This window comes from Rhincodon typus, chromosome 16 (assembly GCF_021869965.1).
Source record: "Rhincodon typus isolate 14 chromosome 16, sRhiTyp1.1, whole genome shotgun sequence".
Lineage (NCBI taxonomy): Eukaryota > Metazoa > Chordata > Chondrichthyes > Orectolobiformes > Rhincodontidae > Rhincodon > Rhincodon typus.
In genome coordinates this window covers 19,199,529-19,214,712 of record NC_063347.1, presented here as the reverse complement: position 1 = coordinate 19,214,712, position 15,184 = coordinate 19,199,529, and the positions used below count along the sequence as shown (strand labels likewise).

Here is a 15,184-nt window from a genome sequence, read left to right as displayed (position 1 = left end):
ATACAGCATCTGGTTCCAAAGACTACTTCCCCTTTCCCCCAAACTCTAATGATTAACATAGTGAGGTTTCCTCCTTACAGCTGGCAGTCTCCTAAAATGATCCTTGATTGCCCTTTTAATTATGCAAATTGATTGCTCAACTCGCAACTTGCCACTGGATAGCTTTCTTGGTGGTGGGACAATAACAGAGCAATCCTGGCTCTCCACCTTATCACTAGCTACATCCATCTTCCCCTGTCATTCAGGAACTTGTAAAATTGGGAAAACTACGGTAACACAAATTTTAAAGTTTTCAAAACTTTGAGAATAATGGGGCGGCAAAACGTGTAGTGTGAGTTGCTCCTTACTGTATGACCTTGTAACTTCAATTGTTGAGCATAGCCAATGCTGCTCACAGGGCAGAGAAAGAAAATTGGAAGTAAATCATGTCCTGTTGCTTTCAGTGGCTAGCTTTGGCATGACATTGGTAGAGACCAAGGTAAAATTGATAATCAAACTCAATTATTATAGAGTTCATAGAATCCCTACAGTGTGGAAACAGGCCATTCGGCCCAACAAGTCCACACTGACCCTCAGAGCATTCCAGACAGACCCATCCCCCTATAACCCACCTAATCTACACATTCCTAAACATTGTGAGCAATTTAGCACGGCCAATCCACCTAGCCTGCACATCTTTGGACTGTGGGAGGAAACCGGAGCATCAAGAGGAAACACACGCAGACACTGGAAGAATGTGCAAATTCCACACAGGCAGTTGCCCGAGGCTGGAATTGAGCCTGGGTCCCTGGCACTGTGAGGCAGCAGTGCTAACCACTGCCATTCAACATATATTCAATACTCATTCTACAAAAGGTCTGTTTTGGTGTTCGAATGAAATTTTAACAGAGTCATTTTAACAGACTGCTCCCCCCAGCCCAGCTTAATTCCACAATAAAGGTGGGTGTCTTCCCTTTAAACAATGCAATGATGTGTTGCAAATAAATGTTTATACTTCAAGAAGGTGGTAATAACAGTTACCAAACCTCAGAGCTTAAGCTCTCAATACAGATCAATTTGAGAATGCACGAAGGTTGAATCTTAAATCCCCATTTTTACATGTTTAGCAGACAGATTTCAGGCTTATTAAGAACTGTTCGTCTCTGTAATTAGCACAGCTGCTAGGAAGAATACATTTTATAATTAGCTGTAAATCTACAATTTTGTTTGTGACAAATGCAGATTTTTAAATCTGCATCCAAGGCTGCTAGTCAAAACCTTGACATATTTCAAAATGTTCAGGATGTTTCACACACACACCGCAGTGACACATTTCTTCAGCATGTGCTGTCTTTCATTATCCTTGACACAGTAAATTAGTCCTTGTACAGTGGAAGTCATTAAAGAACATGTCTTCTGACAGAACTAAAAATAGAATTGGGGAATGTTTATTGAAGGTAAGGATGTCAAAAAGCAGTGTGACAGATTGGTTAGTTTTGTGAACACTCATTGGCCCCTCTGCTAGTATTTAAAGCCTAACGGTGAACACTCATCGACAGGTGACTGTCACATACATTCATGCCAATCTGTTTCAAAGCTGAAAGCAGTTACTATTAATCCACATTGAGAATACATCAACTTTTCCATTTTTCATTTTCTCAATTATTTCGTGTCTGGACGTTTCCTATTTCCGATTCCCAATTCATTTTTTGGGTGATGCAGCATTATGAGAAAATGTAATATTCATTTGCTTTCACTCGTGCAGCCAAGAATTCAAATCAATCTTCTAAAGAGCAAAATCCATGCTGACTGGTGGTATTGAGCTGAATTTTTCCAGTCCCACACACATGGATTTGGAGGTGTGGCTGGAAGCAAAATTAGTTAGTCTTGTGTCAGGGTCTTCCCTATACTGTACGGGCCCTACCCCACCTGAGGTTGAAGCCTGGCTATTGCTTTGAGGTGGCTTCCTGCTACAGCTAGCAAGGTCTCCTTTACTCACCCCAATCTATAACCACAGGGATCAGTACATTACAGTTAACACCACAATTGCATTGTACACATTAAGGAGCGCTTGTTGTCAAGGAGCAATAGTATATAAAAATTGATTTTTGAATTTCGCAGCTGGAAACCCCCGATTGAATTGCTTAAAAAAAAAGTCAAGCCAAATTCCAGATCTCGATATCAGAATTAGAAATGGATGTACATCCGCATCGCCATTCCAGAAACATTCCAACACCAATGAAAAGGGGGTAACCTGTCCGTAAAGTCAGACCAAGAACGGCAGCACAGTGGCTCAGTGGTTAGCACTACTGCTTCACAGTGCCAGGGTCCGGGGTTCAATTCCAGCTTCAGGGACTGTGTATGTGGAGTTTGCATGTCCTCCCCATGTCTGCGTGGGTTTCTTCCCACAGTCCAAGAATGTGCAAATTAGGTAGACTGGCTATGCTAAATTGCCTAGAGTGTCCAGAGATGTGCAGGTTAGATGAATTAACCACAGGAAATGCAGGGTTATGGGGATTGGGGGAAGAGGGTGGGTGTCTGGACGGGATGCTCTTTGGAGGGTTGGTGTGGACTCGATGGGTCCAATTTGCTGCTTCCATACTGTAGGGATTCTATGATCCTAAGAGGGTATCAATAGACCATTTGTTTGGGCGTGAAAAGTCCTTCCTGTTCACATGTGAAAGAACCTATGGGCTACATGTGAGCACATCTTGTATCCATCAACGGAGAAAAGTTTTTGGAACCTTAAATGTAAAATGAAATTTTAAAAGTTTCTGATTGTAACTTCAGCTCACATCTTGTAAATATTTCACAGCACAGTACTCTGCCTTTACTAATTCAAACAGAAATGCTTTCTCCCAAAACCACTGTTGGACAAAAGTGCCACAACACTGCATTTTTACTGAAAGGTATGATTAAATCAATAATCATCTTATCATTTACAGTCATGTTATTATCATGAATAAAACTAAATCTATACGGAACATGAAACTCAGAATTGCAAGAACAAAGTTGTAGTTGTGGCGCAATTCTAAACATCTAAAGCTCTAATCTATAATTGATGAAAACAAGTGAATACAGTAAAATAAAGGAATGGAATTCAAATTGTTTCAAAAATTACCACTTTGTTTTAATGCACTATGCTGCAATTGTGAAAATTGAGATCAAAATGCTTTTTGACAATTGTATCAGTGTTTCTCATACTTTTAAATATTAATGCATGTAAAACCCCTAGGGGTGTCAGCTCCTCTACTCTAATGAAGTTTACTATTTAATATATACATCCTTTTGTCATTATTCTCCCAAATTGTTTCTGCTTAGACTTCTCTGCATTGAATTTCTTTGATATCTATCTCCAAATCTACTAATCTGTCCATGCCCTTCTTACATCACTTGAAGTCCTGTTCATGACCAATTATGAAACCATAGCCCAGATCATTTCCCTGTATTAACAGCAATAGCCCTAGTCTGGATATTAGGGCTACATCACTGTCCACGTAAAATATAACCACTTATCATAACTTCGTTTTCTGCCCTTCAATCAATTTCCTATCCATGCTGTCACACTTCTTTAATCCAATGACTTGATTTAAATTTCCAAAAGGCATTTTTTTTTTAAGCTAAAGCACATAAAGCTACTTAATAAGATAGGAGCCCATGGCACTGACAGTGGTATATTAGCATAGAGGGTGGACCATTAGCTAGCTGATTATTGATAGAAAGTTGGGATAAAGACGGCATTTTCATGATGACAACCTGTAACTAGTGGAGTGTCACAAGGATCAGTGCGAGGGTCACAATTATTTAAAATATACATTATTATTTAGATGAGAAAAGTGAATGTACTATCACCAAGTTTGCAGATTACATAAAAATAGATGGAAAGGCAAGTGGTGAGGATGATACAAGAATCCTACAGAGTGATATAGACAGGTTAAGTGAGTGGGCAAAAGCATGTTGGATGTAATTTAGTGTGGCAAAATGTGAGGTTATACACATTGGCAAGAAAAATAGAAGAGCTGAATACTATTTAAATGGAGAAAAATTGTAGAAAGCTGCAGCACGAAAGGACTTGAGCATCCTATGCATTATTCGCAAAAAGCTGGCATCCGCGGTTTCAGGTAATAGAGAAGGTAAATGGAATGCTGGCCTTTATTTCAAAATGAATGGAGTGTACAAATAGGTAGGTATGGTTAAAATTATGAAGGACATGAGTCAGACCACACTGTGAACAGCTTTGATCCCCTTACCTAAGAAAAGCTATCCTGGCATTGGAGGCAATCCAGAAAAGGCTCACTGGGTTGATTCGGAGTATGGAGGGTTTTCTAACGAGGAGACATTGAACAGGTTGGGTCTGTACTCATTTGAGTTTAGAAGAATGACAGGAGATATTACTGAGCCATGCAAGATTCTTAGGGAGTTAAATAGAGTAGATGCGGAGAGGTTATTTCACCCTTTGGTAGAATGTAGAACCAGAGGGCATAATCTCAGAGTAAGGATTTACCCATTTAAGACAGAGATGAGAGCATCTTTTTCCTCTCAGAAGGTAGTGCATCTGTGGAGTTCGTTACCACAGAGGGCTGTTGAGGTTGGGGCATTATGTATATTCAAGCTGAGATAGACAGACTTTAATCAGTAGGGGAATCAAGGGTTACAGGGAAAAAGGCAGGAAAGTGGAGTTGAGGATTATCAGATCAGCCATAATCTCTTAAATGGTGGAGCAGACTCAATGGGCTGAATAGCCTACTTCTATTTTTACATTTTGTGGTCTTATGGTCTGTTTTTTTTTAATCCCAAGTGAAAAACTATAAATAAAGGGGTGTTACAGTCATGAGGAGTTCATGTGCCCGATCTAATAAGGAGAAAACTATCTCAGGAACATTGCGTGTGCAGACTACCACAGCCCAGAGATACACCAGACCAGTGTTTCAATGTGGAAGGAGCAGAATTGATTCAAAACACAAGATAAAGTATGCTGGCAGCTACAGGAAAAAAAAAACCACAGAGGCAGGATCTCAAGTTAAATCAGAATCGAAAGGACACAGGTGAAAAGGGGAAACTGCGAAGTCAAGACCCCAGAACACTTCAAGATAAAGCTGGAATAAGAGAAGACTCGAAGAAGAATTTGGAGGCTTCCAATTACAGGGCTATGGAGACTCTGACAGGAGTGGAACACGCTTCCAGCTTCAAAGCCTAGCCATGACCCGATAATACACAGGAGAGGAAAAACATAGAATCAGAAAAATTCAACAGTAAGAAGGAATAACCTAAGTACCCACCTAAGTCAGTCAGGTGCAATAGCCCATAGGAATGATAGCTTTGATCAAGACCTTGCCATTGTCTCAGCCATTTGAATTCAGGAAAGGCCTATGAGGCCAAGAGCAGGAGCTCTGGAAGTGGCAGTTTCAGCATTTTACATGAAGAAACAGTACTATGAAGCCAGTATATTTTTATACGCTGTCAGACCAATATTAGGTGATATTCTGGTAAGACAAACCATGGATAAAAGTACAACAGTATGATGCATGGATTGAAGCATTTGACGTGTACTTTAGCCTCAAAAGAAATTTAGAAATAATGGGTGAGAATTGATCAGTGATCTCTGCATCCTGAGAATCAATAGACACCTTTTTAAAGAATTTATATCATCTAGATTGATCACGATCTAGATGTTATAGGTATGGAGCTTTAGAGGAATAATTAATTAGAGTCCAAAGATGTGTTTGTTAGGTGGATTGGCCATGTTAAATTGCCCTGAGGTGTCAGGGATGTGTAGGCGAGGGGGATAGCCATGGGAAATGCAGGATTATGGGGATTAGGCGGGGGGAGTGAGTCTGGGTGTTCGGAAGGTCTGCGCAGACTTGATGGATCAAATGGCCTGAATCTGCCTTGTAGGGGTTCTATGATTCTATAATTCTAAATGGCAGTTGTGAAGCATGAGAAGTTATCAGATTCCTTCAATCCAAGGAAGATTTAATGCCGGAACAGAGAACCTTATTTGCTATATAGGCAGAAATCAGTCAGCACTGCGAGTAAATATATGCAATTATTTTGACACAGTTAGGGGTTAGACCCCAAGATGATGTTGTTACTCTCCCAGATGCTAACAAAGTACCAGATTGTCCAAGACGTAGCTCCAACTTACTCACAATCACAATGAATATCCAGGAGGGGGAGATAAGTACTGTAAATATCCTCATTAGGGTCATATACAAAAAGGGTAAATTAAGTCCCCTCAACACCTCAAAAATAAAGAAAAGGTCTTGTGAAAGAAAAAATTCCAGGGAAACGGTAAATTTAAAACAAGGAAGAAGTTCAAGTTGAAAGAATCAGAGCAAAAGGTAAAGCCAGCATTTCTAGGGGAAATCAAAGAGAGATTGCTGATTTGTTCGCCAAGATGGTAAGTTGGTTTGCAGACATTTTGTCACCATCCTAGGTAACAACATCAGTGTGCCTCCGATGCAGCATTGTTGATCTGTCCCGCTTGTTATTTACATGGTCCGGTCTGATGTGTTGTGCTGGTTGGTCTTATTTCTGGTTCTGCTCTGTAGCATTTGGTATATGGGGTCTATTTCCACATGTTTGTTGATGGAGTTCCGGGTTGAGTACCGGGCCTCTAGGAAATCCCATGCGTGTCTTTGGTTGGCTTGTCCTAGGATGGTTACGTTGTCCCAGTCGAATTAGTGGCCTTCTTTGTCTGTGTGTGTGGAAACGAGTTATAGTTGGTCGTGTCTCTTGGTAGCTAGTTGGTGCTCATGTACCCTGATGGCTAATTTTCTCTCGGTCTGTCCAATGTAATGTTTGTGGCAGTCCTTACCTGGGATTTTGTATAGAACGTTGGTCCTGTTAGCTGTGGGTATGGGATCCTTTGTTCTTGCAGTAGTTGTCATAGGGTAGCTGTGGGTTTGTGTGCTACCACGATTCCTAGTGGTCAGAGTAGTCTGGTGGTCATCTCTAGTCACTAGTCACCTTGGTATACATCAAGAACATATCAGAGAGAGAAGCTGATTTCATGGAACTGAAATTCCAGGATGAAACATCCACAAGGCTTTCATAACAGCATTGGGATCAAAAGAAATCTCAAGAATGCCTCTACTATTACAAAGATTCAGGTTTAGTCCTGAATGCTTTTCTTGTAAAAGAAGTGGAGTCTTATTCTTCAGCAATTGAGGGTAAAACTCGGACAAATTGGTTCAGTACAAAAATCAAATAAGGCGTGCACAAAGATGAGAGACAACTCTCTATAAGAGTGGTCAAATATAGTCAGTGGACCAAGTACTGAAAAGATACCATGAGCAGAAACAACACAGAACAAAAAATTTATTGGTGAGCAGCCATAGAACGGTTATGCTATTGTCAATGAGAAGAGAAATGCTCTCTAAACTTCAGGCAGGGCATCTAGGTATCAGGAAGTACACAGGAAGAGCACAACAATCAGTGTGGTGGCCAGGCATTTCGAAAGACATACAGGATTGCATTTCATCATGCCTAACAGTGCCATACACAGCCTACAGAGCCAATCCTTTATGTAAGATTTCTGAAAAGACCATGGAAAAGGTTAGCAACAGATTTATTTGATTTTAGAGGGAAAACAAATTTGGGCCTAATAAATTAGTACTCAAGACAGATTGAAATTGCATGACTTCATTCTGTCTCCACGATGACAGCACAGAGAAAGATCTTTGTTATGCGGGTTTCCTTGAAGAATTAGGGTCAAAAAAAATGGATCTCAGTTCATGAATGATGATTTCAGGAAGTTCACTTCAAAGGCAGGCATCAAGCTGGTGACAAGTTCTCCACTCCAACCTCAGTCAAGTGGAGAGCCAGAAAGAACAGTCAAGACTATGAAGTCGCTGATGCATAAGAATCCATACTTGCCAGCAGAATTGTGAATGGGGAAGAAGTTAAAAGGGCACACCATTTTCGAAACACAATTTCAAGCCAAGCATAGCCTCTTACGACCATGCAAAGATAAAACTCGAGAAAAACCACAGCAAAAAGCAGCTGAACTAGTTCAACTCTGGACACAGACTGAAAATGTTGTCAATTTTAAACTCTGCGCAGAAAGTCTGCTTTAGGAACAAGACGACAGAAGCCACTATACAGATAATACTACAGATTATCTAACACTGAATCATATAAACTACAGTGCAACGATTCCAGAACTTATGATCCAAATTGGGGCATTCTGAGTTCTAGGTCATCTCAACCTGACAGATTTGTGGTTTGGGGCATGGTAGAGGAAGGCGGTGATAATGGTGACTGTAATGATAATGGAAATAATGATTGTAATGGTTACAAAGCCTCTGACAGTAAATAAGAGGAAACTACAGGAATATTGTAGACCAAGCAGAGAGGATGTTGGTGAGGGGTGGTGGGTGGGGGCAATGTGGTCTAATGAGATTAATGTAAATCATAGCGATGTAACTGATCATATGCCTGACATCAGCAAGCAATAAGACACCAGTCTAGAACGTGCACTGAAGTCTGAGATCTTAGACACTACACTTGAGAGCTGTGTTTGATAACCTACAATGTACCGATGTAAATAAAGGTGTGTTATTGTAGATAAGGAGTTGAAGAGCCCTACTTAGAGATAAAGAGTAACCAGACTCAGGGACAATACCCACTCAAACATCCACAACCCAGAGATACTCTGGGACAGCATCTCAATTAGCAGATAGCAGTATTGGCTTAAAGCATAGAATAACACAATCGGATTTGATGCTGTTCCAGGAATTTTCTTTACATAACAATTGCTCATCATTCTTTATGTGACTCATTCCTTGCTGTTTGCTATAGTATGTAATAACATTTACAGTCTACTTACCAGAAAGTAGCATGGGGTCCTTGTCAGCAGACTTACGGACATGATCAGATTCTCCAGTTAAAGAACTTTCATCGATTTTAAGGTCATTTCCCTGAATTAATATTCCATCTGCAGGAAGCAGATCACCTGATAATTAAAGACAAAAATAAAGGGGTTAGGAACACGCTGCCAAGTGATTTATTATGTATTCCTACTGCGGACAATTATGGAACAATTAGACTTGGTCATTACAAAAGTGTTAAATGTAAAACAAACCACATGGTTATATAATAGAACAACAAAGCTTTGATCTCTGCAAAAAGGATCTGCATCCAGCCCAGAATAGTGGAGGAAAAGTTTTAGAATTCTATAGGTTGCGAGCTCATCTTTAAAATAATTTTGACTTGACATTGTCCCAGTTGTTGTCATGTAAAGTGATAAATATGAGCCATTTTTTCTGATCCATTCCTTATATTTTAGGCAATGAAAGAACTCTACATTTCTGACTGGAGATTCTGATGAGGACTCCTTTAGGAATGTGGAGCTGTACTGCTATTCTGACAGATCCTTTGAAGTGTAGAATGCGAACCATTGCCCCTTTATTACAGCAGTCAGCTGCAAATTCTGAAATTTAAAATCCAGAATCACAGACAGTCGCTTTGACAGCTGCTGCCAAACAGTAAACGCAGCAGGAAAATGTGACATTAGAATGCCGGGAGAGAGGGTTTCAGTAAGTCAGAGAATAAAGTGAAGGATAAATAGCATACCAGGCAGGTACATTGCCAGGTAGGTAGGGTACCAAATGGATCGGGAGATTAAGCAACAGAAAAATAGTATTCCAGATGGATAGGGAGCCAAGGGATGCAGACCCATTGGTTCAATGTGGTATGTATGCTAGGTAAATGGTGAGAATAGGTCAAGGGTAGCGGGGAAACAACTGCTCCTGCATGGGGTAGGAGGACAGAGGGTTTGGTCCTGGGGTTGGAGGTCGGTAGAGGGTATGGAAAAGTTCACCAGGCTCCCATACGGTAGGTTGGGCTCTGAAGGTGGGTAAAAGGCTACCAGGTCAGGTGATGGGCCTAACAGAGAGGTCGGATTTGGTGATGATGCAAAGAGGGGTGGAATCCAGCAGTGGGGAAAAATGGGGTCAGGTCAGTTGGAGGGGGACAACGAGAAGGATTTGGGTCTGGAAGTAGGGCAAGGGAGGTGAAGGTAGAGTCACACAGAGGAGTAAAGGGAATGTGGTCAGGCAGTGGGCAAAGTGCATTTGTTCATGTAAGGCCAAGGGAGGTTGGGACTGTCAGGGGGCAATGGGGGTGGAATCAGATCCAGCAGCGGGGCAAGAGAAGGGCCAGGTCCAGCAGCGGGGCAAGAGAAGGGTCAAGTCCAGCAGCGGGACAAAGGTTGCATTAGGTCTGACAGTGAAGTAAAAGGGGTTGGGGCTGGCACTGGGGTAATCAGTGGAGGATGGGTCCAGTTGTGGGGTACAGCCTGGTAATGGAGCATGATGGGGGGAGGGTCATAATGGGATAACCGGGGAAATGGGGATCTGGGCACAGCTGTCCAACAAGGGTTGTTAGATCTGGCGATAGAGGAAGTGGAGTGTCGCTTATGGCAGTGGAATAAAGGGAGGTCTCAAATATGCAAGTAGGGTAAGAGGTGGCCAGGTGTGATGATGGGGCAAGGTAGTGGATCTGGTGCAGCAATAATAGGTGCAATGATTATGGTTTCAGACCAAACAAGGTGGTGGTGAGGTCCTGTGGTAGGGAAAGTGGGCCGGAGTCTCTTGAGGCTGGAGATGGATCTCCCTGCGGTTGGTCCTGGGGAGAGGGGTGTTGAGGACTTTAGGTGAGGTATAGTTGGGGGTGTGTGAGGTAAGTTGGTGTGGGGGAGGGGGTCAGTTGAATAGTTATTCAGGAGCTAAATAATTTAATAGTTTAAATTTCCCTATGCAACAGTTTGTTTAATTCCATCAGAACCCTCTGAATTCTCAGATTTAAATGCATACTTTCACAGGGTTCCAGGTAATCTTCAATTCTTCAATTTCCCAGGCATTTCCTTCAGAGTCTGTTATAATAGGTAGTCAATGGGGCTCCCATGTGTAACTCTCACTTCTGTTGGAAAAATGATTATCCGACTATCCAAAATCCCAAACCTCATCTATAAATCCTCTACCTAGGTCAGAGGTTGGGAATTCTGTGGTGATATCACTCACCTGATGGCAGCAGTCCATACCATTAACAAGATGAACTGCAGCACATTTCAAATCCCCAAAAGGGACACTGTTTGACTTCCCCTGCAATTTCTCCTTCGAGCTGCACACTGTCCTGAAATAGAGATAGATCACTATCCCTTCACTGACGTAGAATCCCTACAGTATGGAAGCAGGTCATTCAGGCCATCGAGTCCACACTAACCCTCTGAAGAGCATCCCATTCCAGACCTTTCCCCTACTCTATCCCTGTATTTCTCATGGATAATCCACCTAGCCTGCATCTCCCTGCACACTATGGGCAATTTAGCATGGCCAATCCACCTAACCTGCACATCTTTGGACTGTGGGAGGAAACCGGAGCACCCGGAGGAAACCCACACAGGCACAGGAGAAAGTGCAAACTCCAGACAGACAGGATGGAATTGAACCCAGGTCTCTGGTACTTTGAGGCAGCAGTGCCGACCACTAAGCTACCATGCCGCCCAGTAAAAATCCTGAAACCCCGTTCCCAAGCAGCTGGACTGTGGCAGTTCAAGAAGGTGGCTCAACACCAACCTCCTCAACGATGATTAGGGATCGGCAACAAATGTTGACCTTGCCAGCGACACTCACTTGCCATAAAGGAATTTTTAAAAATAACAATTGGAATTGACAAAGCCACTTGCATGGCTGTTGTGGTAATTAGTGATCTTTGAAATCTGATCTACATTTTTCTGTTGGGACAGAGAAGAAGGGCCTTTACTCTGTTCCGAGCCAGAACATTAAGGGAATACCCAATATAGCAGTACATGTCAAAAAAAATTGACAAATGGTTAATTCTCTACTACTGACAGATGCGAATATGAAAGCCCTTGAAAAAGTGGTGAATGACTGACAAGCTTAAAACAAACAATGGAAGCTGATAACCAAAGGGAACTAACTAGTAAGATCCTAAGGACACTAAAGAAATCATACAGAGCAATTTTGTCCTATTTAAGAATGATCAAAACTAAATGCTGTGGTAATTCAACACACTGAAGCTTCAACTAAGAAGGACAAGAATTCACACTTATTGAGTTTTTGACTCCATTTGTTCCATCTGCAAAACCAGAGTTGCCACCAAGAGAAAAAGAAATTGTAATTGAACAAATAAAGGATGCAGACGCATTTAAACCCAAAGATTTATTTTTAAAAAGGAATGCACAAAATAATTATGAAAAACTAAGAAGAAATTTGACAGGGTGAAGGGGACAACTGGGGACAAATTCAAACAAGGGGACTCTCGTGCACTCCCCATTCAGACAATCATGAAACACTGTCAATGTTCACTGACAGGTTTCCTGCCCATTGGTTCTTTCAGCTGAGAAATGGGAAGACCTAAAGAAACAAAAAGTGAATTAAACATTCGCTTCTCATCCAAATTTCTCTGAATGGTGATCAGCATTCTCCTTGGCAACCATCAAAAATATTTACAAACTGTGCTAGCTGCTTCTCATCTGACCAGAGAGGATTGGATTCTATTTCCAATGACGGATCAGGACCAAAATGCTCTTGTGAGGGCTGAAGAGTCTGTGTCAAATGCAGTAGACTCTGAAACACGGGAACTGGAAACATGATGGTACAAAAAAATGACAAAAGAATTCAAAAATACAAGGTATTTTTCAATAAACCAATCACTCAAAAAACAAATCAAGTTCCATGAATTTCTTTCAGAGTGCACATAGTTACAAGGAAGATATCGTCTCTACTGATTGTAATCTATTTTTCAAGCTTACCATATTTAACTTGTGCAATGTCACCAGTAACAATTTCTGACACTGGGATCTGGATAACTTGGCCTCCTCTGACAACAGCGAACTTCTGTTCTTGTTCAATTCGACTTTGCAAACCCCGAAACTGCTTTTCTTTGCTCCAGTCGTTAAAGGCAGTTACAAAAACCACACAGATAACGGAGAGTAGGATAGCAGCTCCTTCAATCCACCCTGCTTCAGATTCGCCCTCATCTTCCACACCGCCTGCAGCACTACCACACACTGTGGAGACAGCAGATATAGAATTAATTCAAATACAAGTTACACTAAAGTGTGAGCCTGACTGCCTATTGCCAACTTCCTTCTCAACTGTTTATTCAATTCCAACATATTAATGACTTTGAAAGCAAATACATCATTTTCAAGCTTTTTCACTCAGTTAATACTTACCTGCTTAAAACCTGACCTTTCGGAATTTAACCAAAATTTAATACAGTAACATTCTTTTTTTTTTAAAATTCATTCACGGGATGAGGGTGTTGCTGGCTAGGCAGCATTTATTGCCCATTCCTAATTGCCCAGAGGGCAGTTAAGAGTCAACCATATTGCTGTGGGTTTGGAATCACATGTAGGCCAGACCAGGTAAGTATAGCAATTTCCTTCCCTAAAGGGCATTAGTGAATCAGGTGGATTTTTCTGACAATCGACAGTGGATTCATGGTCATCAGACTCTTAATTTCAGATTTTTATTGAATTCAAATTCCACTGTCTGCCATGGCAGGATTCAAACCCAGGTTCCCAGAATATTATCTGGGTCTCTGGATTAACAGTCCAGCAATAACACCACTAGGCCATCACCTCCTTTTTTTTTTAATAAAAAAGTGTTATCAAGTATAATAAGCATTTGATAGAATAGATCTTTTCATTATAATCAATTGAATCTATTGTTTAGGCTTATAATACTTAAGTTGTGCAATACCACAGGTAATTATTTCTAACACTGCATTCTGGATGACTTGCTGTCCTCTGACATCAAGGAAGATTGTTGATGCATTGGTATTAATTTTCCAGAATTCCCTAGATTCAGGGAAGGCTCTATTAGATTGGGAGATAGCAAATGTTACTCTTTTACTCCAAAAATGAGATATAAAGCAGGAAACTACAGGCTCGTTAGCTTAAAATGTGTTGTGGAGAAAATGTTACAAGCTATTTACTAAGAAGTTATAACCAAGAAAAATTCAAAACAATCAGGCAGAGTCAACAGAGTTTTGTGGAAGGAAAATTTATTAACCAATTTATTGGAATTTGTAGAAGTAACATGTGCTGTGGTTAAAAAGGGAACCAGTGGATGTAGATTTTCAGAAAGTATTTGAAAATATCCCACATCAAAGGATATTATGGAAAATAAAAGCTTATGTGTAAGGATTGACATGTTGGCATAGTTACAAGATTGGTTGGCTAACAAGGAACAGTGGACAGGCAAAAATGAGTTATTTTCTATTTGGCAAGATGTGTTGAGTAGTAGGCCATTGGGATCAGTGCTGATACCTCAACTATTTGCTATTGACATAACATGACAGGGATGAAAGAACCGAAGGGATAGTTGTTAAATTTGCCAATGGCTCCAAAATAGGTATGAAAGCAAGCTGTGAAGAGGAAATAAGGATGTTGCAAAATGCTTGTAGTTAGGTTGTGAGTGGGAAAAGAACTAGCAAATGGTGTATAATATGGAAATAAGATAAATCTTTTATTTGGGCAGGAAAAGTAGAACAATTTAATTCCAGACATTTGGAAAACTACCAATGTAACATCTTTATTCAAAAGGGACGGAGACAAAAGAAAAATAAATGAACTATAAACCAATTAGCTTAACATTGGTCATTGGGAAAATGTTAGTCTATTACAAAGAATACAATCACAGGGTATTTAGATATATATGATACAATCAAGAACAGTCAGCTAAATACCTGACAAATTTATTAGAATTCTTTGAGGTAGTAACAAGCAGACTAGGTAAAGGGTAAACCAGTAGATGTGATATATTTGGATTTGCAAAAGGTGTTTGGTAAGGTACCGCACATAAGGTTTCTTAAAAAGATAACAGCCAGTAGTACTGGGACAACATATTGGCATAGATAGAGAATTGGCTAACTAATAGAAGACAGAGAGTTGTGATAAAGGGGACATTTTCAAGATGGCAACCTGTAACTAGTGGAATACTACAGAGATCAGTGGCCACAAGTACTTACAACATATTCTACTAACCTGGATGAGGAAGGTAAATGTACAATAGTCAAGTTTGTAGAGAACACAAAAATGATGGAAAAGCACATGGTCAGGATGACACAAAAAGGCTACAGAGGGGCATAGGTTAAGTGAATGGGCAAAAGCTTGGCAGATGGAATGTAATATGAAGCAACGCACTTTGGCAAGAAGAAGAATAGAAGAGAT

The 15,184-nt window shown here is 40.7% G+C and overlaps 1 protein-coding gene across 17 annotated transcripts in view; it reads right to left on the bottom strand.

Annotated features, from left to right (window-relative positions):
- Positions 1-15,184, bottom strand: part of atp2b2 (ATPase plasma membrane Ca2+ transporting 2) — a 627,627-nt gene that overhangs the window by 227,785 nt on the left and 384,658 nt on the right. For all 17 annotated transcript variants that reach the window (XM_048606377.1, XM_048606376.1, XM_048606378.1 and 14 more), the window contains exons 4-5: positions 12,758-13,015; positions 8,810-8,935 (exon numbers count right to left, since the gene is read on the bottom strand). In XM_048606377.1, coding sequence (XP_048462334.1) covers positions 8,810-8,935; positions 12,758-13,015 — 384 coding nt within the window. The remainder of the gene's footprint in view (positions 1-8,809; positions 8,936-12,757; positions 13,016-15,184) is intronic.